Source organism: Desmodus rotundus, chromosome 8 (assembly GCF_022682495.2).
Source record: "Desmodus rotundus isolate HL8 chromosome 8, HLdesRot8A.1, whole genome shotgun sequence".
NCBI classification, from domain to species: Eukaryota; Metazoa; Chordata; class Mammalia; order Chiroptera; family Phyllostomidae; genus Desmodus; species Desmodus rotundus.
This window is the reverse complement of record NC_071394.1, coordinates 128,096,735-128,123,978: the sequence shown is the minus strand read 5'-3', so window position 1 is coordinate 128,123,978 and position 27,244 is coordinate 128,096,735. Positions and strand designations below refer to the sequence as shown.

Sequence of the window (27,244 nt, the reverse complement as noted above, 5' to 3'; positions counted from 1 at the left end):
TGGGGTTTATTTCAGGGCCACTCTATCTTTCCAAGGCCTTACGTCCAGTTTTCTCTTCCTGCGTATTCTCTCTGAGGGCTGCAATAATCACCAGTTTCTGATAAAGGCCTCTCCTGGAGAGACCTGCCCACCCGGGTTTGATTCATCTGTCACCCTTCTCACAGGAAGGGGTGGCTTTCAAGGAAAGCTCTGGGTGGGAGAGGCACACGCCACAGGGGTGGGCAAAGGAGGTTTACGGTTGCAGTACAAATAAATAATACATACAACAATCAATAAATAATAACAAGGATAAACTGCTTCACGCACTCACAACCGTAACCCTCCGTTTCCCCCCACCCTGCGTCTCTCCCCTTCCCGCACTTTCACTGTGACCGCCTGGCTGCGGGCGGCTGTCCTGCAAGGCCTGGCAAAGCCTCACCAGCCTGGCCCGTCTGTCCAATGTCTTTAACCACCAAGACCAAAGGCTCCTAGACTTTGTTCCAACTCGAGTTTCTCTTGACCACTGCCCACGTTCTAACACGCGCAGGCAGCCAGGGACAGGCTGGAGTCTGCGTCGCCGGGAGCCCTGCCGTGGCCCCTGGAGGGACAACCACTGGAAAGATATTTAAAAATAATGCAAACCCAGGCTGTGTCCCCACAGGGCAGCAGCTGCGAGTCTAAGCCCAAGCAGCTGCTGCTCTCTGCAGGGACGGGGCCCCGTCGGGAGGAGGGCCCCACCAGGACCCCTGGGGCCTGTCTGCGAGGGCTTCAGCCCACGTTGTGTTCTTTCCACAAGGCAATAAAGTCCTAACTCCTTCCCCTCCTTGTCTAACTAACATGCCGCGAGCAAACGCCAAGGCTAAAACACTCTCCTTCACCGGGTGCTTTAAGACCGACTGGGGAGGACCAGATCCCCCGGAGAAAAACACAGACCGCTCAAGCCATGAACAGACTCCGCTCCGACACACTGCAGGCGGAGTAGAACACAGGCTTACAGGAAGAGCCTTCTGGGGCCATGGAGAACGGCGGACCTGCCCCTCCACCCCACCACCATCCCCAGCGCCTAAAGGCAGGCTGAGTAATCAAATGGCAGCACCTCTAAAGCAGCCCTGTTAATGCTGACACAACAAGAAAATCTTACAAAACAGCAGGGAGTGGTTATAAAACACAAAGCAATTTCAAAACAAGAGCAACAAGAAAGGCTGGCTAAGGACCAAAGTAGCTGCTCAGCCCCTGCCCCTGGGGAGTTTGGCCAGGATGTCTTGGAGGGCAGGAAGCAAGAGCTGGGCTTCCCCAGGAAGGCTCAGCAGCCAGGTGGGGCCCCAGCTGGCCCCCCGGGGCAGAGTGCCTCCTCTGGTCTCCTCCCCTGGTGCACCCAAAGGCACAAGGCATGTGAATTTTTGCTGTGTGACCCCTATACTGAGAGCTCTGGGGGGCGGGGGGGACTTCACAGAATACCTATCATGAGCATTTCCTTTGAACCGCTGTACTCACAGGTCCCTATTCTGGGGTGTTTGTTGCTGTGTTGGACTCCTGCAGCAGGAATAAGTGAGTCTCCTTGGGAAGGTGCCCGAGACCAGAGCCCTTTGCCTGGGAGCTGGCCTCTGGAGCCCAGACGACAAGGGCCAGACCCTCGCGGGCGCCACCCCCCGCATCATGGCTTACAGCTGAAGAATCCTAGCCATTCCAAACCAGACCAGAAAACAGTTTAATTTCACACGTACAAACATTGCTTTGAATTCGTAATCGTTAAGAAAAATATACACACACTTCGGCTCACACAGAAAAGTGAGAACGGCACTCCAGCGATGGGGGTCGATGCGAGAATCAGCCCAGGAATCCGACTTTCTGTCTCTCGGGCCCCAGGCTCTCTTCCTTGTGGAGGACGCTCTGCAGGGAGGCATGCAGCACCGTGCCCACCCGCTTGCTGGTCTGCCGGACAGAGGGACGCAGGGCAGCACCGTGAGGTCCACGCGCTGACCGGGCAGGTCTTCCCTCTCTGCCAGTCTGCCGTCCCAATGCCGCGCCCTCCCACCTGCCTCCCAGGGCCTTATGTAGTTAGTTAAACAGATCAATACAAACACACACTCCACACCTCCACCACGTAATAGTTAGTTACATCCTGGAAACACCTTCACCCTAAACAAGGGAAGAAAAGACAACCACCCCCACCCCTGGGCACCAAGCAGCAAAGGCCACCTCAACCTTTGGCTCAAGCTTAGCATTCCTGCTGCCATTAAGACCACGGCAACACTGTCACCCAAATCCGGACTTGGTCACAGCCGAGAGCTGTGGCGGGAAGGCACAGGGAGCCCACAGAGCAAGCAGAGTCTGCCTGATGAAGAGCAGACGGTGTTGAGGGCTTGTCCTGATGAGCAATTTCTAATTCACCTGCCAGCGGATCTCCAAGCGGAACCACTCAGATGAGACCAGAGCCAGTACCTGGGTAAGGGCCTTTGGTGTCCTCGGCCCCATAACCACCACCCACTTTTGCTTTCAAAAAGATGATAAAAAGAGAAGACAGACAGCGAGGGCTCAGAGTCTTCAGTGGAAAGTCACTGTTTCTAGGGATGGTGGAGGAGTGCAGACAGCACCTTGCCTGCTGGGGAGCAATGGCCTGCGGACCTGTGCTGTGACGTGTTACAGTGTTCATCTAAAGCAAAAGCCGCCTGGCCCTGGCTGGTGGGGCTCAGCGGGTTGAGAGCTGGCCTGCGAACTGAAAGGTCTCTGGTTCGATTCCCGGTCAGGGCACATGCCTGGGTTGCAGGCCAGGTGTCCTGCTGCGGGGGCGGGGGGGGGGGGGCGGAGCGGTGAGAGGCAACCGATTGAACAGTGTTTCTCTCACACGTCAATGTTTCTCTCCCTTCCCCCCTCTCTCTCTCTCTCTCAAAAAAAAAAGAACCACTCAAAAATAAAAACAGAAATCCCCACAACAACAAAAACCCCACTTGAATGCAGCTAACTGTGTTCCCTGGCAGTTCAGCCGGTCGGTCGGTCGGTCGGGGTCAAAGCCTCAAAGAAGCGTGCAGTCCAGGTGGATGGGAATGGGGGTGGGGTGAGGAAGGTCTAGGACGACACAGGTGATGAGCAGGACCTGGTCCCCACCACAGAGGGGCTGCTGGGCCAATGAGGAAGGCAGGCGCATCCCCAGTGAACCCGGAGCAGCTGGGGAGACCCACAGGGACACGCACCCCTGAGGCTGACAGGAGGGCTGCTGCTGCCGCCGCTCCCCTCATCTCCACCAAAACACTGCTGTGGGGGGCGGCCATCCCTCAGCCCCCAGCTCCGCCTTTGCTGACGCCAACCCCCCCCATCCGATCACGAAAGCTTGGGATTTGGGAGTTACAGGTGACCCTTCACATGATCAGTTCACACTGGCATTTGCAACTGTGGCAACTTGGGAGCGGAGGAGAGATAAGCAACCAGCCCGGCTGAGTGGCAGACCTCCAGCTCACACCAGCCACACCAGCTGTCCTCCGACTCCGAGTCAAGGGTGCATACGGGGAGAATCCCAATGTGTGACCAACCCAGGGGGCAGGAGGCAGCGGGCACTCCCGGCCAGGCCCTGCCCCTGCCCCGGCCCCAGAGCCTCACCTCCATCATCTCGAAGATGCTCTCCGGGTCCAGGCTGCCCTTCCCCACTTTCCTCATACACGTCACGACTCCCTTGCTGGTCACGGACACCAGCAAGCTGGCCAAGGAGCAGGCCTCCTCCTGAAGCGTAGCGTCCACCACGTGCCGATAGCCAATCTGCAGCCAGGACAGCAGAGCACAGGTGTGGGCAACACCCCCCTGGACCCTGACCCTTGACAGCCTCCTGGAGGAACACCTGTACCCGCAAAGAACCTGCGTTGCCCACTCAGGTTCAAGATTTTAGATTCCGCTCACATGGGAAATACCTGATGCAACATGCGGCCACTGCAGTGCCGGCCACCGTGTGACCGAGACAGAAGCATGCCGGGAAACGTGGGGCGAGGCAGTCACTCACAGACCACCCACATCAGAGGGGCCCAGGGAGAAATTCACAAGTGAGGCCACGGGGTGTGTCACGGCTGACAAAGGTGAGACCGAGAGTACCTGCCGAGAAACATGCTCAAGAGTGAGTCCAGGGCAGGTGGCCTCGGTCAGTCCCAGCACTGCGACGCACCCCGGGTTTACGGAGTGAGTTCTGAGGAATGAGGCCCGCTCAGTCTTATTTTTAAATAGTGAATCCTGCGTGGGGTCGGCGAGCACCTCAGCCAGAATAGACCCGTCTGCATGGCCTCAGGCAGAGCCGGTTACACATCCGCAACGGCCCAATGTCGGCGCCACGTGGAAACCACACCTGACCTACCTGACACCGGGGGTTGCTGCAACACCCTCATTTCACAGACACCGACACTGGGGCCCACAGAGAGGAGACTATTTGCCTTCCAACCACCTTATCGCTATGCTCCCAGCCTAGACCCCAATGAGCTGAGGAAATCAGAGGAAATATGCCCACGGGCGTTCTGGTGAAACGCCTGGTATGCAGAAGGAGTCTAACAAACTCCGGCTGCTGTAACTCGGCACCTACTTGTGAGCTCCTGGGGCCCTGTCCCCTCTTCCAGGTAAGAAGAGAAGAAAGAGCTCCTCCTGGAAATGGCCCCTAAGAGGACCGACTACTGGATTCAGGGTAAAGCTACCTCCCTGCACTTTGTGAACTACAACCTTTCAACCTACTGAGCAACCTTGATGGGTTAGGGTGGAAAGAGACCCATGGGGAAGACGAAAGCCATCGAACTCGAGCTCGTACCTTGCACAGAGTGACGATGCAGGGGACATTGTCCACACTCAGCCGGATGCTGTCATAGGGGTCGTCAGACAGCTCAATGTCCTTTGACCCCTCTTCATCCTCCAAAACACGAACTCTTGGTATCCTGGAAGCAAAAGCGCAATTAAATGTCCATCTTCCTGAAAGACAATTTCTTTTTTGAGATTGGGGACAGGAGCTGGGATCCCAGCGCCTCGCGCGGCAGTGCCCACCACGCCCGCACTCCCTGTCCTCCCATCAAAAGCGCGCAGGCGACGACGCGGGGCGTGAGAAAGGAGGGCTTGCTAAAAATACTGCTTGGGCCCGGCCAGTGCGGCTCAGGTGGCTGGAGTGTTGTCCGGTAACCGAAAGGTGAGGCCCCCATTCCCAGTCGGAGCACACGCCTAGGTTGTGGGGTCCGCCCCTGGTCTGGGGGTGGGTGAGCCCCGGTCCAGACACACACAAGCCCTGGTCCGGGCGCCAATCCCCAGTCTGGGGGTGTACAGAAGGCAACCAATGGACATTTCTTTTTCACACAGATGTTTTTCTCGTCCCCTTCCCCTCTCTCTGAAAGCAATGAAAAAATGTCCTCAGACGAGGATAAATAATACTAACAATAATAAATAAACAAGTAAGTACATAAAAATAATGCTTGGTCAATCCAATATCCAGGCAATTCAATATCCAAAATGCATCTTGACCCCTACCTCACACCAAACCCAAAAACCCGTACCAAACACACTGCAGAGTAAAGGTGAAGGACAAAACAGTAAAGCCTTCGGAAGAGAAACTAGGAACGTCTTCATGGCCTTGGAGTAGACAAAGATTTCATAAACAGGACACGAAGTGCTTACCACAAAGGGAAGAAAATGATGGATTCAATTTTACTGTAATTGAAATACACATACACAAGACCTACACAGTACCTGTTATACACTAACATCATGAACTCTGTTCATCGAAAGGTGTCATTTAGAAACTAAAAGGTAATCCAGAGTGAAACAAATATTGTGTGTGTGTGTGTGTGTGTGTGTGAACTGACGTATCACATAAAGAATTCCGACTAAACATAAAAGACACAGACAACCCAACTGAAAACTGGGCAAAAGACTGGATCAGAGCCCTCACATAAGAGGCTATTCGTGCAGCCAATAAACACACAGAGACACTCAATTTAAATATTCACCAGGGAAATGCAAATTAAAACTGCACTGTGATTCCAAGACACAATCGCCAGAGTGGCTAACATTAAAAAGACAGAAACCCAGCGGTCGGCAACGATGCGGAGCAGCCCATACTCTCCCATACGCTGCTGGTGGGAGAATCGTTTCATAAAAGCACTTTGGAAAACTGCCCTGCAGGATCCACTGAAAGTAAACACAGCCATGCCCTCTGACCCGGAACTGTCACCCTTATCCAACAGAAACACACAAGTACGCGCACAGAAGACATGCCCCAAAATGCTCCTGTCCAGCACTGCTTGCAACGGCCCCCACTGGCAGCTGCCCAGACACCCGTCCGCCGTCCACAGCAGACTGGGCAAGCTGCGGCACATTCCCACATGGAGCAGCACACAGCACACAGCTAGCTCTGACTCCGGGCACAGCACGGGCAACTCAGAACCTGCCGCTCAGTGAATGAGGCAGACACATGAGAGAAAACATCACGTACAAAACCAATCTGTGGCTCTAGGACAGTGGCTGTCCTCCGTGAGTGTGGTGACTGCTCAGGGGCACAGGGCGAGAGGGGCTCTGGGGGGCTGGCAACGCCACTTCTTGAACTGGGTGATGAAAAATACATTTAACCCACGAATCAATTTGTTCCAGTCTAGGATGGAGGAGCCAGGAACGGGTGCCTGCAATGGAAACTGCGTTAGAGGTCTCCCCTGTCCCTCTAACAAAAGCCCTCTCCTCAGTGAGGGGGGGAGCCCCAAAAACCCAGAATGATCTTCTGGAGGGTGGGCCCCTGGTAGTACAGGCTTCCTCCACTAGGTGAGTGTTGTAGGAACCCATCTGTAGCAGTGCACCAGCGGGTGGTGTTGTGAGAGGCTGCGTTTGGCTTCTCTGAAATTTTTTTTTAAGACTCTTGCAATGCGTTTGCCCATTTCATGATGGGTGGTTTACAGGTGCACCTGCCCACACTGGGCTGAGTGTTCAGCAGTTTTTGACCAAAAATGGCGTGACCCCTGTGCCCCACCCTCCCTGTTCACCCAATCTCTTTCCGAGTAATGTTTTTTTGTTTCCCAGATGAAAAAAGTCCTCAAAGGAAAACATTTTGCCCACATGGAAGAGGTGAAACAAAAACAGCAGAAGCACTAAAAGGCATCAAAATCGACAACTTCAAACGCTGTTTGGAGCAGTGGGAAAAAACCTCTCGATGGGCATATTGCATCAAATGGAGAGGACTCTGAAGCTGACTGAAGTTTCCACATGTAAGAATAAGCACACAATTTTTAATAAATAAATTCGCCCCTCCCCCCCCCCACTCTCCGGCCACTCATCCGTCCCTACACAAGCCAACAACCAGGGAAGAACTGCAGCCAGAGAATGTCCGCGAGGACCAAGCAGCCCTGCTAGGGCCCGCCCTGGCCGCCGTCTCCACGACAGGGCGCCCGGGTGTAAGTACTAAGCGAGATCCTGCCTGAACAGATCAGGCAAGCGGTCTGAATTTTTGTATGTTAAAAAATAAGCACCAGTGCGTGGACGTGCACACACACGCATGCACACACACGCACACACGCACACACCTCCCCAACCCCTTGGCCACGGTGTGGTTCGGTAGAAGGGCTGGAGACTGGTCTCTCCCCTTCTGAAGGACCCTGACTACATCAAAGGTCTCTCCACAAGCCAGGGTCCCAGTGCCCTGCGGCGTCCCCGTTCCTTGCTGCCTGCAGGGCCATGCCCACGGCAGATGTCCTCCCCAACCCGAGCTGCTGGCTTCTATCATCCTGCTGTACCGTCTGCCTGACCACGCCTCTTCCCGCTCCCCCAGCCCAGGAGCCTCAGCTGGTTCTACTCCCTGTCTGCCCCAGTGCCCACAGAAACCAGCTGGCAGACAGGGCGTGACTTCTGAGGCTTGAGATGCAACAGATGGCAACTTCCCTCCTTCTCCAAGACAGCCGGGCCCGGGTGGCTGCTGCGGCATCTGGCACTCGGGCCCCCCAGTGGCCGCCAGGGCCAGACCCTCGACTGTCTCAGCCAAGAATCCAGTGGCCCCGCTCCGGGTGAGGGCTCGGCAAGCTGTCATTCTCGGCACATATTCCATCCCACAACTTCTGACCCAAATTCGCTGAGCTTTGTTTTTGTTTGTTTCGTTTTAAATTATGCAGGCAGCTTAAACTCACCAGAGGAAAACTCCAAAATACAGATAAGTGTGAATCATCCATAATATGAGCCCTGGAAGATTGTCAGTGACCATTTTGGGATATGTGTGTCTATATTTCCAGACATTAAGTATAAGAATTAGCAAAAGTAAAATACGACAAAACAGGATGAGAGGAATGTATTTAGTGGCTGGTTTTCCACATTAACAAATCTCTAAATATGCTGCTGTGTCGACTTTAACCCCCCATGTCGGGACATCAGGTTGTTCCCCATTCCTCACCACTTCGAAGCTGCAATACACGCTCCACAGACAACCTCTCTGCTCGCGTACCCCGCTATTTCCTCAGGCTGCACCCTGGGAGCCTCCACCCCTCGTTTCCCGGGCCCCCAGGCCCCCACTACCAAACATAAGCTCTCTTGTGGAATGAACACCTCCCCCGTGTTTCTTCTCTTTAATTTTTACTTACTGATTTTAAAGGGGGAGGGAGAGAGAGACATGAGAGACATCGATTCGCTGTTCCACTTACTAACACATCATTAGTTGCTTCCTGCACGTGCCCGGACCAGGGACTGAACCCACAACCCTGACCCATCAGGATGACGCTCTAACCAACTGGGCCACCCAGCCAGGGTCACGTTTATTTCCAAATGCTGCAGACTTCCCCCGAAGAGCCCGGTGCAGAGTGGGGAAGGTCTGAGGAAACGTCAGCTCCCAGAAAGGCTAGTGCCTCGTCCCTTGCTACGCAGCCTGCCAGGGAAGCCGAACCACAGAGGCATAAGCACTTCCTGCTCCCACGTGTCCAGTCAAGGGCTACCCGGGCCCCTGCGACGTGTCAGGCCCCGGTGGCGGTGGCAGGGCAGAGCACAGACAGACAGCGCCCCTGCCCCCAGGGCCTCTGCCCGGGAACAGTGTTCGGACACTTCACCTGCAGTTGGCTTCTACTCTCTTTGCTTCTCTGTAGTTCTCTAATATTTGTCTTCATGGAACATGTTTACTTATGCAAATAACAATATAAAAAATAAACACAGGAATATATGCAGATTTAGTTTCAATTGATGAGATCTCTGTTTTCTGGAGCATCACATTAAATACCATCATTTTCAACACTAAACTGCTTGCTATCTTCCCCCAGAGCCTCGGCAGAGATTTCCTCAGTGTGCCACCACAAGGTTGGCCCAGGTTCACCGCAGGCCCTGGGGCTGTTTCCGGGAAGACTCACCTCGTATTGAAGAGAGCAGCCTTTACAGCAATGGAGATGGCATCGAACAGATTCCCGCCACATTCCAGCAGCTAAGGCAGACAGGGAGTGAGCAGGAAGGAAAAGCATCACGTCTTACTTAAGTAGCACCCAATCAAAGGCTACCAGTTCCCAAGAGAGGCTGACCACGTGTCGAGAAAGCAAAGGCGAGTGTGCGTAGCTGCTCTCCTGGCTCTCGGACAGCGCCCACCCCCACTGCAAGCTCTGCCCGGTCATGGCAGTGCTCACACGGGCCACGTGTGTGAGGCCACACTTGGCCATGGCTGCAGTACCGAGACTCGGGCCTCTAACGGTGGGTCTCCTCCAGCCAGGCCGACGGGCACTGAAAGAGGAACTGTGTCCAGCTTCCAAACAAGTGAGAAACGGTGGCCCCGACGCTGCAGCTCCGCCAGGCTCAGGTTGAGGAGCGTCATTCTCCTACTACGTGTCCTCATGCACGTGCACCTGCCGGCCCCTAACTCCGGCTGGACGTCGGAATCACCAGGGAGCCCATTAAAAATGCAGGATGAGGCCCTGGACCCCGTGTTTTACTCCGGCCTCTAGGTGGTCCTGATGATCAGCCAGGGCTGCAAACCGCCCCTGTATACTCCACTGCAGGAGCAGACTACGGAGGAAGGAGGAGGCGGGGCCTCGAGGTCCACCCCTGGGAACCCAGGGGCTCAGAGGAGGCGGGTTACAGGGTGTTTTCAAGGGAAGATGACTTGGTGAGGTCAAGAGCGGGCACTGGCACTTTCCAGCCCAAGGCCTGGCTTTGAGGACTAATAATATCACCACTTTCAAGCTGAGACTTCCCGGGCCAGTCGCTTTGCCTCTCGGTGTCACTGTACCCTGCCATCACTCCATGGGGAACGTGCCAACTTGTCTGAATTCTGCCCTCGCCGCTGTCTGGCACCGTCACCTCTTGCCTTTTCTCCCCTGACAGTCTCTGTGGGTAATTTTAGGTGCTACTGTAATAGGACTGCTTGTAACTTTAGAATTATAGGAGGGCACTATGTGTAGGCTACGTTTAATTAAAAAAAAACAAAACAAAAAACCTCCTACAGGAGACTAATCTTTTCCCACCTAACCTCACCCCGGAAGTAGACAGCGTCCCCTTGGGGAGGGAAAAGCGCCGGGAAGGAAAGCCGGCAGGTCTGGTCTCCGGCCCGCGGTGCGGCGCAGTGCCTACCAGCACGTCCACGTAGAGAACCCAGCAGTGCTCCCGCGGGCTGACGCAGAGGGCCTCCAGGTCCACGCTGCTCTTGTTGTGGAATATCCGGTAGAGGGTGTTAGCGATCTCTGTGCCAAGCTCATCGCCTCCTCGACCTTCAAATTCAGGGGTAGCGTTGGCTGAACTACACACACAGAAAGGCAACAGAAAAGCCGGTGAGTCCTTCCAAACGCAGAGGGCAAAGGGGCTAGGCTTTATCCCCGCTGCCCTGTGGGGTGTTGCAAGAGCCAGTGCTGTAAGGACGGGCACTGAAATGAGTAAAGGATGGTAGCTGCCACTTCCCCAGCCTCCAGACAGAAGCACACGACGAGCCAGACCAGCGCCGAGCCCTGGGTTTGTCAGTGTGTGATGGGAGTCCCCTGACTCCCAACAGAAGTCGTCTCTGGTCAAAGAGAAACAAGAGAGCAAAGGTAAAGTGGACCATGGCCAGAAATAATCTGCTCTCTTACCCTGAAAGTATAACGAATACCCTCCTCTGGCAGGCGGAAAGCCCAGAGAATCAAACAGTCTGGCTTACAGAGGGGTTCCATTATACACGCCACCCCTAGTTTTCACAGCCTGGGAATGCGTGATGATACTCTAAGCAAAAGCCACTACGTAAGGATAATAATCTTCCCGGGGTGCTTTAGAAGACCGCACGGCAGTGTGCCAGAGCTGCGCCATAAACTCTGGCTTATCGCTGTGCTGAAAAGCAGGAACATAACACAGACGGACTGCGGCCGATTAAACAGTAGGTTATCTCTTTTACTTCACTTGCTATTTTTCAAAGAGAAGACCTTTTCCACTCGGGCCTCTTGAACTTTACGCCCAATTACCTCAGCAAAGAATGAAGACCTGTCAACATTTGCCGCCCGAGGTACTACTCAAGTGTTTAACAGGAAGCCGTGGAGGGTTTTGGCTTCACAAAACCAAACCCTTAATGCATCTGAGAGGTAAGTAAACAGCCCAGCGGTCACTGTACACAATGAGTAAGGCCCAGAAAGGCAGGAAGCCAGGGATGTCGGCATGGGCTCCCCAAAACCACACGCTGTGGCTCTCGGGTCGCAGCCCCCCCAAGCACCCACTGCTCCATGTGGCGGGCCCCGCCGTGGGGCAGGCACGGCAGACTCGGACACTGTGTGAGGATGCAGACCCCACGTCAGCAGTCCAGTGCAGTGGGGGGCGTTTCGTGAGCAAACAGCAGGAGTAGGGGGTCAGGGAGGACCTCCATCAGTGTTGAGGGTTACAGGAGACCTTAAACTTGAAGATGAGTAGAAGCTGGTCAGGCCACAGGCAGGGCAGAGTGAGGGGGGTGGGGGGTCCAGGCAAAGCTAAACCTGCGTGAAAGCTCAAGGCTGCGCCCGGCCCACCTGTGTGATGCTGAAAGGCATCATTTCGTCCAACAGAGTGAAATGCCCCCTTCGTCCCGTCCATCCTAATATAGGCCCAGAAATGAACCCTAAAACCACTGGAGTATACTGCTGTATAATAACTTTGCTTCTCCAATCCTGTAGTCTTCCCTGACCACCATGAGCCAGCGGAGCCCCAATTTAAAGTCCCCAACAGAAGCTTCCTTGCTGCCATTGCAACCCCGCTGGTCTCTCCCAGCCTCTGCTGGCCTGACACTGAACCATGAAAAAAAGCTCATTTATGGTGAAATCATCAAGTCACCAAGGACCAAGTTTATTTTGCATAGCCAGCAAAACACAACCTGTTCCTAATTCAAACACTAAGCACTCAGTATTAAGTTCCATCTTTTAAGTGTTTAAAACACATCTATGTAGGTCCCTGTGCAGACAAATCCAGTCCGCGGTGCTTGTGCTTAAAATGTTCGCCTGCCCCTGATTACAGTGGGTCACGTCCCCCTGGGGGTGAGTCATTGCTCGGGAGGTGCGGCATTAGCGCCTCCCCAGCGCTGAGGGCGGGTTTACAGAGCACCCCAGCTCCAACGGGCTGAGTTCATCTACCTACACAACCACACACAATTGGTTTGTTTGGGTTTTTGGGGACACCGGGCTAATTAAAAGTAGAAATTTTTCCCATTTTAAAAGTTTTTTTCTTTCTTTTCTTAAACACAGCATTCTTTCAGCATGGCTGGTAGACAGGCAGAGGAGAAAGTTTGGAGGCGGATGGGACCACAGGACACTCCTGCGTCTAGAGGGTGCCCTGACCCTGGAGTGGCTCTGAGGGGGAGGCTAGAAAGAAGGAACTTGTTCAGGGTGGGGGAGGGGGTGCAGGGCCTTGGGTGCAATGAGAAAAGCCAGAGCCCCGTGTTCTGCCAAAGAATGGGGAGAAGGGCTGCGACAGGAAAGTGAGGGCCCCTCTCCATCACTAGGGGCACTTACACAGCACGAGCCCTTCTGGGAGAGGTAGTCGGAGTGCAGACCACAGAGGCTGTCTCCAGGGGACTAAACTGCAAATGCCCACAGGGGCCGGCTGTGTGACTCCTTCTCTCCACAAAGAGACACAGGTAAGTGGCAGGGAGTGACAGAGATGGGCAAGCTTCCAGCCCCGCTCTGAAGGCATTTTAACTCAATTTATTTTTTAAAAGATTTTATTTATTTATTTTTAGAGAGAGGGGAAGAGAGGGAGAAAGAGGAGGAGTGAAATGTCAATGTGTGGTTGCCTCTAGCGCACCCTCTACTGAGGACCTGGCCTGCAACCAAGGCCTGTGCCCTGACTGGTTAACTCAACTTTAATAAAAGCCTCCATCAGCGAAACAGAGGTCTTGCAGGTGGGCTGCGGCCTCGGGACGACCCTGGGAGACCTCAGGTGGTCCAACTCGCTCACTTCACAAGGAAGGAGAACTAACACCTTTCAGAAGTGTTCACCGCGTCCTGGACATCGTGCTGAGCACTTCAGATGTACTACCTCATCTAATTCCCCCCACGACCCTGGGGGGGGCACTGCTGTCAACCACATTTTAGAGACAGTGACACCGAGTCACAGAAAGGTGGTGTGATTTGCCAAAGGCCACATAACTGGAGACTGGGGAGCTGAGACGCTAACCCAGGCAGCCTGGCCCTCGTCTACTAGGCTTCGCCGGACTCTGCCGAATGTGCCATTGTGCAGGTTTGGCCTGTAGCCTAACGTCAGTGAGGGCGTCAACTTTTGCCTCAAAGTAATGAGTGGGGGCTCGGGTCTGGGGAATTACTGGTAGACCACAAATGTTGGAGTCAAGGCATGTAGATCAAGGGAGTCCTAAATAAAGGGTTTCTCTACCAGGCACAAAGTTAAAAAAGAGACAGAAACACAAGCTGGTCATCCGAGCCCCTGCTCCCAGGCATCACAGTAGGAGGTGTAGGGGAGAGTACACACTTAGGATTTTTAGCACAAAACCAGGTGATTTATGTTTTTATAGCTACCCAAACCAATGCAGACCCCTCACAAAGGTCCACTCTTCCAGGGCTGTCAGGAAATCGCTTAGGGAGAGGGATCAACTAATAAAAACCCTGCGAGTGAGGCCCTCCCAGCTCCCCACCCCTCCTGACTCATCACCTCCACTCCACTCCCCCGGCCTGGCATGTCTCCCTCCAGTTTAACTGGGATAGGCAGAGACCAAGGCCATGTCCACCTGCAGTGGGACTTCAGACACCAGGCCCACTGTGGTTCCCCTCACATCAAGCTAGCCTGCAAACCCATGGTGGAGTCCTACAGCCAAGTCAGGCCGGGCCCATGCCAAGAAAGTGCTTCCGCAGGTGCCTGGGCCCAGGCTGACTCAGGAGCCCTCCAGCAGCCACCCAGCCCCGAGAGAGGCCCAGACACCTCCAACTCACGCTCATTTCTGAGCCAACAGAAGCGGCCCCATGAATGGGTTGGGAATACTAGCACCTTGTGAGTTTGTCTCCTAAGCTTTTGTTTGAAGTTGCTGGGAGAGTTATCAACTCTGGAGACTATCAGAGTACAGCAGCCTTGAATGGCTCCTGCAGGTTCCACTCTGCCTGGCCCTCGCCCCAGGCCCTTCAGGCAAGAACAGTGCCCCTCAAGTAGCACTAAGCGGGCACGGAACAGATCAAGTGGCTCCACCCACCGATTCAGGGCTCAAAGCTCAGGGTTCAATATTAGCGTAAAGCACAAGAGTCCCCCAATTACAAACTGACGCCTCTCTGAGAGGCTAAAGCACAGCTCCTGAGCCCACCGACGTGTGTTCAGACAGCAGAGAAGCGCCTCGATGGACCGTCACCCAGGGTAACCCAGGATGACGCGCCAGCTCATTCAGTTCTGACCTTTCCTCTGGGCTTTAGATAGGAATCACCTTTCCCTAGCGTTTCAAAGTTCTTACTTAAAATGGCCTATTCTCAGGCAAAACTAACAAAGACATGAGACAGAAGTCGGGAGGGCTGAGTTTCCTCCCAGTTTAGGGGAAGTGCTAGCAGAGCTCAGGAACCCCGAGTCTTTGCTAGTCCACTGGTGTGGGGGCGTCAGGGGCAGTCAGGGTCAGGGCAGCTGGGTGGGGGGCAGTGTCTACCTCAGACTCCGTGCATTGTTCCAGGCAGATAAACTGAAGTAGAATAAGTCAACAGAAAAGCAATTCATTTTTGGAGAACTCTCTACCCCTGGGAATTTAAATAATTAAAACCTGGAAGTAGCCGATAAAGTAGTTAAGTCAAGCTGGGCTCAGACCGGCAGGAGGGGGCCCTCCCTCTTCCCCACCCAAAAGCCTTCCTCCTGCTGGGTAAGAGTTCTGTTCCGGCCTTGCCCTCTCCAGCAGAGGCCCTTACCCGGGGCCTGGGGAAAGAGGGCAGCGCCTTTACTGCTGGGCACACCCACAGGCGCCCAGGAGACATTCCTACTCCCTGGATCAGAGTAAAGGGGCTCATCTGTTCATGCAAGTTAGAGATGCTCCTTGCAGACTCCAACGAGGCTCTGAGAAAGGAGGCAGCCAGAGGCGTTTGATGATCTCCCCCTTCTCTGCAGGAAAATGGGGTTTCATGGGTCTCTCAGGGTGATCCCACCGGCTGGGCCGATCACATTAACTGGGCCACTTACAGGCACTACTGAGTGCCACCGTCAGGCAACCGGTCCTGGGAGATTCAGCCCTCCCTGGGGACTGGGCTCCTAGGCCTGTCACGGTTCTTCTGAGATATGCAAAGGGGGACAGAGACCGGCAGGCAGCCACTCTCAGCTGGGACAGAGAGGCTTAGTCCTAGAAGCAGGTCTTGCAAAGGGCTGCTCAAAGGCTCCTCTCCACCTACACCCCCCTGCCCTTTAAAGCTGGGACAAGAAAGGGACAAGAGCAGCAGGCAAACCTTAAGTCCTGTTCAAACGCAGAGCCACAGTGAAACAGGTCTCTCCCACCAAACGCCTCCTTGGTGCGCCTGGGTGACTGTCTTGGGTCTAAGACGAAGAGGTAGAAGACGATGAAGAGGAAGAAAGGGAAAGCAAGCTGCAGTGCCGCACACGTGGAGTCTGCTCCTTTGGGACTGGTTACTGCATTGAGCTGGGCAGATCAAGGCCAGGAGAGGCAGTTCTCTTCCTCCAGGAGCAACGGAAGAGGTGAGCTGGACGCCTGAACAAGGTCACTATCGTGCGCGGTGACTAAGAATGGGCTGCTTTCACCGCACAACTCACAGCTGCGTAGGACCAGGCAAGGAACCTGCCCTGGGGCCAGGGCAGGGGGCAGGGAGGGGCCAGAAGGAAGACTGGCCAGAAAGATGGATGCAGACAGATTCTGGGACCTCTAAGCACAATGTCCCTCCAAAGCTGGCCTCCCCAAGGCTGCACAAAGTAGAAGGGGCAAAGACCCGGAGTCGGAGAGACCTGGCTGTGTGACCCTGTGAGGGTCCCTCACCCTCTCTGAACTCATGCTCCTCACTAACAGCTTGTAAGATGAACGTCTGTTTGGAAGGGAGCCAGGGAGACTATGACTTACTGTGCAGATGTGGGTTAGCATCTGCGCAGAAACAGGCTGGCCCAGCGGGCCTGAGGCTGCCAGCTGTAAGAGGGTGGCCCTCAGCCCGGAGTGTTCCCGGCCAACAGGGACCTGTGACCACTGTGGCCAGACCGTCTCTGCGAAAATACGGTTTACGCTGGCACCTGCTCTCCTTCCGGGAGCCCGGTACTGTGGCGTGTTCAGCAGAGGGCGCTCACATGACCAGCACCCAAAAGGAGGCCTTGTGTGCTGAGTCTCTACCGGGTTTTCTTTCAGAGTCACCTTGCACACAGGTGTCGCTGCATTTTGGTTGCTCTAATAAATCGTAGTCACGAGTACAATTCTATACTAGTCCTGTGAGTGCTTCCGGCAAATCTCCCAATGTGCCGGTGGTCTCGGAGACCCCAATACAGTACCAATAATATGTACCTGCACCTGACAGCAGCCATCGGAGACCCTTACCCACCTCGAGAAGGCCCCGTCACCCCCCGGCTGGAGATGAAGTTACAGACAGAAGATGATATTGGGTCAGCAACCCTCCAAAAAGCCCCAACCCCCGAAAAAGGGAGGTGACAAGATGGAGAGAAAGAACACGGACAGAAAGCCCATGGGAGCCAGTCATTCTAGGGGCCGTCTCTTCACTGTTTCATTTCCTTATCATCACAACAGTATTACCATCTCCAGTGTCTAGACAAAGAAACGTGGGCACAGAGAGACTGAGCAATTGGCCTGAGGTCACACAGCTGGCCAGAGAAGGAAGCCAGCATCGAGGCTGGCTGGCTGCACAGCCTGTGGACTCCACACTTCCCAGCACCCACACCGCCTGCCCAGCGGCCACTCCCTCAGCCTGTCAGGCCGCCTGGCTGGCCCCAGCCCCTGCGCGGCCAATAAGTCCTGAGAAGTTTTCTGCAAAGCTAGAGCAGAAGGGGAAACGGGGCATTTTAGACCAAATGGTCCTTATCATCTGTGTTTGCTATTTCTCAAAGCATCTGACATCTCGTTGGGCTCTCCTAACAACCATGTGCAGGGCGCCTGGCAGACGCCCTCCTCTTCCAGGCGGGGAAAATGGGCTGGCGAGGGCCCGCTGACTAGGACCAGGGCAGCGTTCCACCCAGCACCTGCTTCCACGCACCCCAGTGCCTGGCACGAGGGAGGGACTCGGAAAACACCCGCTGGCTGGACAAATGAGGACTGACCACCAAGTAAAAGTGGGCTCAGCAGGAGACCAGAGGTCCGTTCTCTGAACCTTCATCTTTTACGTCGTTTCTCTTCAAACGCGTCTGCGTGGTACTGACCAGTCAACAAAGAACTCCAGGTAACCTTCGTTCGGCTTCTCCAGCTTCGGCGTCCCCATTTCTGCCTTCACTCCCACCAAGATGTCCGTGTGACCCTGCAGACAAACGACAGAAGGGTCCTCACTCTGGGCCGGCAGCCAGGCCCCCGACCACCTCCCTCCCAGACACAAACCCAGGGCCACTCTCTTAAGAGCAGTGCAGGGACTTGGAAAGTGGCCCTTTGAGAAGGCGAGGGGTCTTTCAGGCCTAGACAGACCCTCTCCCAGAGTCTGGCTTGGGCCTTGGATTTCCCCCAGAACAGCTTGTGCAGCAAAGGCCCGGAGGGGCCTACAGCTGGCTCCCCAGGGCCCACCCGGCCCCCACCCGGGCAGGACGGGCCTCGGCCCCAGCACTCACCAGCCTGACCCTGGCGGAGCCACTGGTGTTGGACACGACATCGGTCTCCACTTCGACACCTCGGTAGTCCTCACATCCCCGGCCATCCACGCGGAGGTCCTCCTAAGGCAACAACCGCAATCCTAAGGCTGTGATCCCAAACCAACAGGCTGCCAGCCAACTCACTCCTTCTGATTCCCCTAGAGAAACGGGCAGTGCGTCTTGCTCTCCGTGAGTCATCCAAGTGTGCCGACCCCTGATGCCAAAGATGGGTTTCAGAGCGGCCCAGGCACTGCGTGTCCCTCAGCCCTACTTAACGTCTTCCACTGCTCCCTGACGTCAGTGGAACTCAGTGTCCGTCTGGCGCTGTGGCTATAACCCACCACTGCCAGGATTTATCTTGTCGCTCCAGATTTGGTGTGGCCACCGGAGCTTTCCTGCGTTCTTTCAACAACCTGCAATCTTCGTCAGCACTTCTTGTTTTTCCAACAACACAAGACATCCCAGCCTCTTGTTCTCCCTGTCCCCTGCCCTGGGGTCAGCCCCTTCCCCAGGAGCCCTGCTTCCCTTTACTGGAGGAAAACCAGGTTTGGGTGGGAAGTAGGTTTGCTGCCGCAGGGGAATCGCTGCTTCTAGAGCTTCTCGGCAGACAGAACAGGAAAGCGTATGCACGCTGACCCACGCACGCACACCTGCGTCTACTTCTGTATCTACCCACGTAGCTGTTAAAAAGCCACGTGTTCATACTGAGAGGTGGTTCTCACTTTCCTCCTTGTCTTGTCTGTAACTTCCCTCCTTATCTACAATGTTTTTAGGTATTTGTTTAATCCTAGTTTAAAAACAAAGTACCTTCAGAATGGCTAGCCCAGGCCCCTGTGAGAAGCAAACCCACTAATGGGCACAGTGTTTGTGCAGAGTTCCCTTTGCCTTCAGCCACACATTACCCGCTCAAAATACTGTTTTCCAACTGTTGTCCCGTCCTTCGGCGTGGCTCTGTTACTCATTTGCACCAGCCCGCATCCCAGTCTGGGCCCCCCACATCCTGGTGACCTTTAACTACTCATTCACCTTTTGGCCGTGTGGCCTGCCACCAGGGCCCTAGGCGTCAAGGCTACCAGAAAAGGTAGCTCGGAGAAATCTGGTCCCTATTTTCAGCATCTCCCCTTCCCCTTTCCCACCCACACCCGGCAGGGAACCAATCTCTTTGGTTCTTGGGTCATTCTTTCTGTATTTCTTTTGCACAAATGAGCAGATACAGCAATATTTTAAATGTCCCCTTCTTACATGAGGGTGGTCTGTTACAGATACTCTTACACTGTGTTTCCTTTTAACACCTGCACATAGGTAAGAAATCACTCCACATCGGTTCACAGAGATCTTCCTCATTCTTTGCAAGCATTTTTTGAAATCAGTTTTTTGTTTTTTTAGTAAAAGAATCATTAGAATCATCAGATCCTCAAAGGGGTTAATGCTCCTCCAATGTTGACAGCACTGTCCTGAAGTACGTTACCTGTACTTCAGAAACTTACCTTTAACCCCCCGGCTGACTGCCTGGGCTTGACGTTTTTATTCTGAGAAGTCAGAGCACAGAAAAGCCAAATGCTGCCTGCCCCCCCGCCCCAGCACCGGCTACCACTGTGCCATGCGTGTTTCGGCCCTTTTGCTCTCTCAGCTCCTGTTAAAGGGGAAAAAACTGAAGTCCCTTTGCGAGCCCACCCACATCCCGCCACTCCTGCCCCGCAGGCAACCCCTGTCTGGAGTCTGGGGGGAGTGGACTCGAAAAGCAACAGAATTTCAAGTCGGGGAGAATGAGCCTCCGGGAAGAACTCAAAACTATGTAGTGTCTCTTCACAACCCCATCCGCAGAACAGGAAGGCTTTCTAGGTCATTCTCTGACTCCAGTTTGCCCCGCCCCCTAGGTGTGCCCTGCTAGGGGAGTGGAAACCTGGCCCAGGAGCATCATTGACAAGGAGCCCTTCCCAGGCTGCAGGCACGGTGGGAGCATCAGCCGTAGGCTCCGGGCCTGGTCCTGCCACTGACTGACCCAGGTAGGACAGGACCCTTCCCCCTACAGACTGGTTTCCTCATTTGTAAAAAGAAGGAGATCGAGTTAAATGGCCTCAAAGGTATTTCTCTAATTCTACAATCTATGAATCAAACTAGGCACAATTATTTGCGAGTATTAACAGTAACTGCTATTTAATGTGCATTTAGTATATATTAGATAACGTTCTAAAAGCACTACCCAGTTAGCACAGTAATCCACTGTACAAGTAGAAAAACAGGTGGACAGATGCTGAATGGCTGGCCCAGGGTCACACAGCCGTAGGTAGGACTTGAATTCCCAGGCAGCGCTCTTCACCGTAATCCCACACCACCCCCTGCATCTCCAGGGCCTCTTCACTATGCCGGAGAACTTGGCTCAGGCCTCCCTCAAAGGGTAGATGGGCAGCCCTGAAAGCAAGGAGACCACAAGGGCACAGGGCTTCCAGCACCTACTTGAAAATACCACTCACCCTGGAAAGACTGTGTCACAGCGCCTTGTGGTAACAACCCACTTACTTGTTCCAGGATGGGGCAGGAGAGGCGACAAAACGGGGCCTCACCAGATCCTGCCTTTGCAGCCTTTAAATCACTCTCTGCCCCCTGGGAAAGGCTCTGAGGGAAAGGCTCAAGTGACAAGTGGAGATAAACAAGAAGCTACAAATTTTCCTTTCAAAGGATACAACAACCGTACCTTTCTTTTAATAGAAAAAAAAAAAAAAGCACTCAAAAAGAAGAGGAACAAAACAAGCCAAAAACGAAACAAAACAAACTAGCCCGAGAATCACTGCGCACAGGGCGATGTTTTAAAAAACCCAGTTTTCCTCATAAAAGTCAGGAAATCACCCACACCTCTAGGCTCGGCTCATGGCCTTACACCTGCCGCGTTTTTTATCCACCTGTAGTATCTGGGAGCAAGGGGGTTTGTCCAGGTGTGGACGCCTAAAAACGGGGGTCACCCTGAACTGAAAGCTTTCTTTAAAAACCGACAGAGATGCCAACAAGTGATGGGCCTGGGAGCAGAGCCCTGCCCTCAGCCAGGGACAGGGGCACCTTTCCAGATAAGGGGCTTCTGCAGGCCGGGATGCTCCAGGTGACTTCTAGGTTGTTACCTCTGTGATCACAGCACCCCTGCCCATTGGGTGTGGTGGGGTGGGGGCACCTCCAACCTATATTTAAATTTCTACTGTCACGTGCCAGCTTTGTGAACCTGGGCCAGTTCCTCAACAGCTCTGAGCCTGTCTCTTCAGCTCGAAAGCGGAGCAACCCTGACCTGCAGAGCTCCAGGAGAATCTGAACACCACAGGTCACTTCGGGGGACCCGTCCGCATGGTGCAGCCCCCAGGATTCCCATCAGCGGTTCCCTCCGCCTGCTTCTGGGCGCAGGTATTAGCTCACTGAATCCTCCAAAATGCCCCGGACAGGTTACAGATGAGGATATCGAGTTGAGGCGCCACCGTGTCCTGTTTGTGACAGAGTAGAAGGACACAGGACTCAGCCCAGAGCTGCTTTACCCAGGTGACCCAGTCCTATCGCTTCCTAACAGACGCTGACAAGTCAGCTCTACTAATCCAACTCCCCTGGGAGGGTTTCAGACTCGAGAGATTCTCTGAGGTGCTGGCACCCCTGCGAGGCATCGCTCTGGCTTGCCCAGTGCCTCAGAGCTTGCCAGCGAGCAGAGACTAGGGTGTCTCCCCAAGTAGAAGACAACCCCACTTAGGAAAGGGAGCTTGACCGGTCCAGCTTCGCAGGCCCAGGCCCACGACACAGTGGTCACAACCACAACCAGACGTTGCCCCTCTTTCACTCTCCAAGCCTGCTGAGTAGCCCCTCCGGCCTTTGAAACGACGTGATTCTGTTCACCCTGCAAAGCACATGGATGCAGTCTTTCTGGGCCGTGGGTCCCGAAACGGAAACGGCACGGGGCTCAAAATCAAGTGCCCCGCATGGCCAGACTGAGCGGCTGAGTCCTGGCTGCTCGGGCTCACGGCTGAAGACCAGGCTCCGGCCCTGTTCTCCCTCCTCTGTGCTGCTGCCCCAGCAAGGCTTACAGGTGAGGCTGGATGCACAGCAGAGAAACAGAGACAGACAGCTGCACCTTCCGTCTTTCCCTTCATCTGCAGAGGAAAGCGCAATGAAATGGCCTTGACAGGACCAGGCTTCTGGGTGGGGCCAACCGTCTGCACCTGGGACAGAACACCCACCTAACAAAAGCGGGACACCTCAGCTTCAAAGGCTGAGAGGGGATTAACAGGAACCAATTAGATCACATATTAAGATACTGATTGGTCAACCTTCCCACTAGCCCCTCCCCACCTCCTCAGGTCCATCCTCCGTCCATCCCTGCCCCGATCTGTACCCCAGGTTGGCTCCCTCCAAACTGTATCACCTGGACTCCCTCTTCTGGTTCTGGTTGAATTTGGCCAACGGAAGGTACCGGAAGAAGAGTGGCCCCCTGACACGCACACACCCCTGACCTGGGGCCACATTTCTGACAGTGCCTACATCTACCCAAGACTACAACTTCTGTGGGCAGCCCTCCTCCGCCGCCCAGCAATCACTGCATCTGGGAGCACCATTTGCGCCCCGTTGGCCTAGAGGGAGTCGCTCCACCCTGTGGTCGCTCCTCTGGCTCTTCGACATCTCTTGTTGGTTGCCCGAAAACCGCTCACGCTGTTAAAAAGAGTCCCATCATAAAAGTCTCCTGAATTATCTCAGTTAGGTTTCATTTTCTGCCAGAACCTAAAACGATTCATCCTCCTGCCCACAAACTGCTCTCTTTCAAGTGTAGCTTGTTCCCCGGTGGCCATGTCTGAGCCTAGTGATTCTGTCCAGCGGTGAGTCTAGAAGAGAACTACAAGGGCTGGCTTCTTACACAAGGGAACTGTAACCCCAGGAGCTGAGAGGTAACCACAGCCTCTACCACAAGGCCTGAGACACAGAGAGCCGAGAGAGGAGAGCACAGAGAAGGTAAGAAAGGCAGCAGAGACGAGCAAAGGAGAGCGAGCCTGAGGATGTAAGCGCCCCTAGATTCCTGGAGAAACATTTATATCCCTCTCATAAACTTTTTTTTTTTTTTTGCGTGAGCCAGTTTGTTGGTTAACATAACTAGCACCTGAATCCTCCACACCCACTGTGAGGTTACTTTCAACTGCTTCTACCTACCGCCACAACCACCAAGATGAAACATCCCAGAATCAAGGCTGAGGGCAAGGGTTACCAGAAGCCGAAACTGACCAAAGAGGACCAAGGATGAAAAATAAAACACAAAACGATTAGGTCTTTAGGGACAAGAACAGGATTCCAGCTGGGCACTGGTTAAGGTGCGCTGCTGGCACCTAGGAACCAATTCGACCCAAGTTTAGGTGACTTTAGAACAGAGTCCGTGGACATCTGCGGTAGGCTCACTCACCTGCATTCTGATCTCTGTTCAAATCGTGTAAATTCTGTTTTGCTCCTCCATAAACACAGCAAATTTGTGGCCAATGTTAATAATGCTCGCGAAGAGGTTTACTCGATCAATTGCACAGAGCTGAGCAACTGGGGCCCTAATGTGTCCATGCTACCAGTGAGAGAGGTTGAATTTAAAAACTGAAAACACTGTCCCACTCATCTCTCCTTTAAGGCCTACCATGCTCCATCACCGTTACGTAGTACCTCCCGAGTGCTGGACACTGGCCAGGCCTTAAGTAGGGTATTGTACAGACAAGTTGATTATCACCTTCCAAGATCCATGAGGAGGCGGTAGCTGAGCCTCTAAGACCCTTAGGGCCAGGTGGAATGAATGAAATACTGAGTCCACTAGATACACAGAAGGGACACATGGATTTAGGAGAGCAATTCTACTTCCTTGGGGAAGGCTTTAGGGCATTACAGCCCCCAATGTTCCTTAGTCTCTCTGGCTTCCACTAACTATAGCACCCCTTGATATATGAGGGGAGACCCCCCAAAACCCAGAATTATATTCTAGACGGTAAGCCCTTGTAGTACATACAGGCTTCCCCAGCTAGGTGAATGTTTTAGAAACCCATTTGTATCAGTATACCAGCTGGTGGTGTTGTGAGAGGCTGCATTTGGCTTCAGTGAATTTTTTTGAAGACTCTGATGGCATTTGCCCATTTCGTGATGGGAGATTTAGAACACATCTGCCCACATCACGCTGAGTGTTCGGCAGTTTTTGACCAAAAATGGCATTACTCTTGTGCCCCACCCTCCCTATTCACCCAATCTGGCTCCCAGGGACTTTATTTTATGTTTCCCCATAAGAAAAAAGTCCTCAAACAGAAACATTTTGCCGATGTGAAGAGGTGAAACAAAAAATGGCAGAAGTACTAAAAGGCATCAAAATCCACAAGTTCAAAACTGTTCTGAGCAGTGGAAAAAACGTCTCGACAGATGCGTTGTACCAAATGGAGAGTACTTTGAAGGTGACTTAAGATGTAAGAATAAATACACAATTTTTTATAAATAAATTCCAGGGCCTTTTTGGGTCCCCCCACGGACACCTTGCATTTCATTACCATTATTTTATATTCATCTTTGAAATAATACAGGAATCAAAGACTGACATTAAAGGAACGCCAGAAGAGCTGAAATTAACCACAATGAACTAAAAGTGAAAAGTAAAACACAAAATGATCAGGTCTACACAGGATTCTGGCTAGGCTTAGGGGGTTTGGGGGGGGAGGGTACAGGCCAGGAGGACGCACTTGGCTTCCCTCGGTAGCTCACTACCAGGCCCCACACTCTTCACCTCTTTCTGGCGTGGTTACAACCAGGGATTGAAGAGTGAGCGCTTAGGATCTTAGAAAAGCTGTAGCTGCCCGTAGTTCTCTAATGGCAAATGGGAAACAGTAAAAACTGTGCTAAGAGCTGTGGAGCCGCTCTTTAAACACCTTCCCTCTTTATTTCTAAGGCCATTTATATTTTCAAAGCGCTTTCGCCTCGGTGCCTTCTCTCGCCCTGTGATTCCCAGCCCCCGGGCGGGGAAAAGCGGGCCAGAAGCGCACACCCACAGGAAAGCGACGCGCGAAGGCCGCAGAGATGGTCCTGGGGCAGGGCTCCCTCCACAAAGCCTCAGGGACGCGACCTACAGCTCCCTACCCAGGTTCGGAACCCTGTAGACCCGGAAGGCTCAACCCAGTACGCATTCAGTCCTAAATGGACGCTCGCTGCCCGGTTCTAAGCACGCCCGCGTTGCCGGCTTTAGGCTGCAACCGCGGGCCGCGGAATCACCAGGTCAACCCAGACCCGCCGCTCCTCCCGGGCGACCCGAGGGCCGTGCAGACCGGCGGCCGCCACCGCTGCTGGAGCTACCTGGACGCCGTGCACGATGTACACCTTCTCCGCCTCGCTCAGCGACACGGACGCCATGCCGCCCGGCCGCGCCCTGCGTCATCAGCCCGCGTTGCCCCGGAGCCGAGCGCGCCCCCCCCTCGCGCCCAGCTGTCATCAGCCTGCGCGGCGGCCGCTTCGGTAGGCGCCACCGCCACTGCCGGGAGCTCCATGGGCTTCTCCTGGGCGCCGCCGGGTGTCTGGCCGAGACCGGGGAGCCGCGGCGCCTCGTGCCCGGGAGCCATCGCTGCAGCCGGAGGCCGGGCCCCGGGGTGGGGACGGCAGGAGGAGGCGACGGCGGCTGCGGCGGGAGCCTCACTAGGGGCCTGGGACTGGGGAACTGCCTCCGACTTCACGGTCAGTTGGGAGAGGCAACTGGGGTTGGGTGGAAAAGCCGGGCTGAGGCGAGAGGCGCGAACGGGGGCCGGAGCCGGTGGACTCGCAGCGGGAGAGGCGCGCGGCGCAGTTTGCGCTGCGCTGGAGTAGAAGTGGCAGGTCGTGTGCGTGTGCGCGCGCGCGCGTGTCTCAAGTAGCCGGTCGTGTGTGAGAGATCGAGGCCGAGAGAGATCGCGAGCGAGGGGAGGCGGACTTCGTGAATGGCCCGGGGGGCCCTCTCCTCATTCTCCCCTACCACCACCCCCGCCTCGACCCTGCATTTTCCTGGTCCCTAGGGTGGTTGAAAAGAAGAGGCGTTATGAAGCCCACCCTCCTTGGGTTGTCCTCGGTGGGAACAGTCCGGGCCAGGAGTGAGTCCCGAGGCGTCCTCCCTCCACCCCAGGGATTCTCCCCTCCCATCCCCCGCACTCTCACTCTGGGGCTTACGAAACGCTGACCCAGGACCTTGCCGGATCCCCTTGTCCCTGAAGGTCGCCAGAGCATGATCCCAAAAAGAGTAGCTGGAGGGGAGAGTCGTGGTAACCGGCGCTGACGGAGGGCGCAGTGCCCAGGCGTCCCCAGCGCTTCCCAGCGGTGGCTGGAAGCCTTGGCTTGATGGAGGGATCCCGGATCTGTGCACAGATGCATAGAGGGGAAAAAAACAGCCCAGGCGGTGGCCGTATAGGACTGTGGGCCTCGGATACCCGGGAAGGATGCCTACAAGGTGAATATGGGGTCACCGAAGGAGCCCATTAAGGCGGGGCAGACGGGGTATGGTACAGATTTTAAAGACACCTTGTGGATAAATGCAGAAAAGTTAACCTTAAGTGTCTGAAGCAGAGGGGATCTGGTGACTTTTCCAAATGTCTCATTTTTGAAGAACCTTCTTGTTCTCAAAACAAAATGGCTCGATCATCCAAAGAAAGCTTGGTGTTTCACACACAGGAGCTTCCATCCAATCTCACAGATGGCTATTGGGAGCTGACTGTGGCTGGGCTTTGGGCTGGCTTAGGAACACGAAGACAAGTAGGACACAGCTTCTGCCCAGGGAAGCTGCCCCCGCAGAAGGGCAGGCTCCATTCAGTGCCCCCGACGTAGCCACAGAGCCTGAGGGTGACAGGTTCGCGCACAGTGGGGTGGGGACGAGGGCGGGTCAGAGGAAGGTACGGAAAGGAAATACCCTCCCACTCTCTTAAGCACTAAACTGCGAGTCCCCACAATAGATTATCTTACTAGACTAGACGTGAGTTGTTTCTTCTGTCTCTGCATAGATCTCTAGAGGTGCATCTACGGGGAGGACAGCTTGCAGGTTGGACTTTGCCCTCCTGGGAAGTTGGGACAGGTGAAGCTGAAGGGTTTCCTTCCACCTGTCGTGGCACCCACACACCTTGGTGCGAGGCTAGACACCTGGATTCCGCATGAGGACCTC

General features: G+C 54.4%; 2 protein-coding genes across 5 annotated transcripts in view; one reads left to right on the top strand and one right to left on the bottom strand.

Moving 5' to 3' along the window:
- Window positions 1-1,668: 1,668 nt before the first annotated feature.
- Window positions 1,669-25,528, bottom strand: EXOSC7 (exosome component 7). 2 transcript variants are annotated; one of them, XM_024566163.4, is made up of 9 exons: window positions 25,423-25,507; window positions 21,380-21,569; window positions 18,085-18,186; window positions 17,689-17,783; window positions 10,501-10,666; window positions 9,294-9,364; window positions 4,754-4,877; window positions 3,574-3,729; window positions 1,669-1,911 (listed from the first exon to the last, which is right to left on the bottom strand). In XM_024566163.4, the coding sequence occupies exons 2-9, from the start codon at window positions 21,458-21,460 to the stop codon at window positions 1,807-1,809; spliced, it is 900 nt and encodes a 299-aa protein (XP_024421931.2). In that variant the 5' UTR covers window positions 21,461-21,569; window positions 25,423-25,507; the 3' UTR covers window positions 1,669-1,806. The 2 variants fall into 2 exon arrangements, with proteins under 2 accessions (XP_024421931.2, XP_053786447.1); XM_053930472.1 differs by lacking the exon at window positions 21,380-21,569 and having other exon boundaries at window positions 25,423-25,528.
- Window positions 25,529-25,541: 13 nt separating this feature from the next.
- Window positions 25,542-27,244, top strand: part of ZDHHC3 (zinc finger DHHC-type palmitoyltransferase 3) — a 38,197-nt gene continuing 36,494 nt past the window's right edge. For all 3 annotated transcript variants that reach the window (XM_024566040.4, XM_045199725.3, XM_053930471.2), the window contains exon 1: window positions 25,542-25,797. The gene's annotated coding sequence lies outside the window, so the exon portion shown is untranslated. The remainder of the gene's footprint in view (window positions 25,798-27,244) is intronic.

Bases quoted from the DNA above. Each gene is read 5' to 3' on its own strand.
- EXOSC7 (XM_024566163.4), bottom strand. From the start codon at position 21,460: ATGGGAATCCTGGGGGCTGCACCATGCGGACGGGTCCCCCGAAGTGAC. The intron at 10,667-17,688 runs GTCAGTACCACG...CTGTGTGTGTAG, and splicing joins CTGGAGTTCTTTGTTGACTG to TTCAGCCAACGCTACCCCTG. The intron at 1,912-3,573 runs GTGAGGCTCTGG...TCTGTCCGGCAG, and splicing joins GCATCTTCGAGATGATGGAG to ACCAGCAAGCGGGTGGGCAC.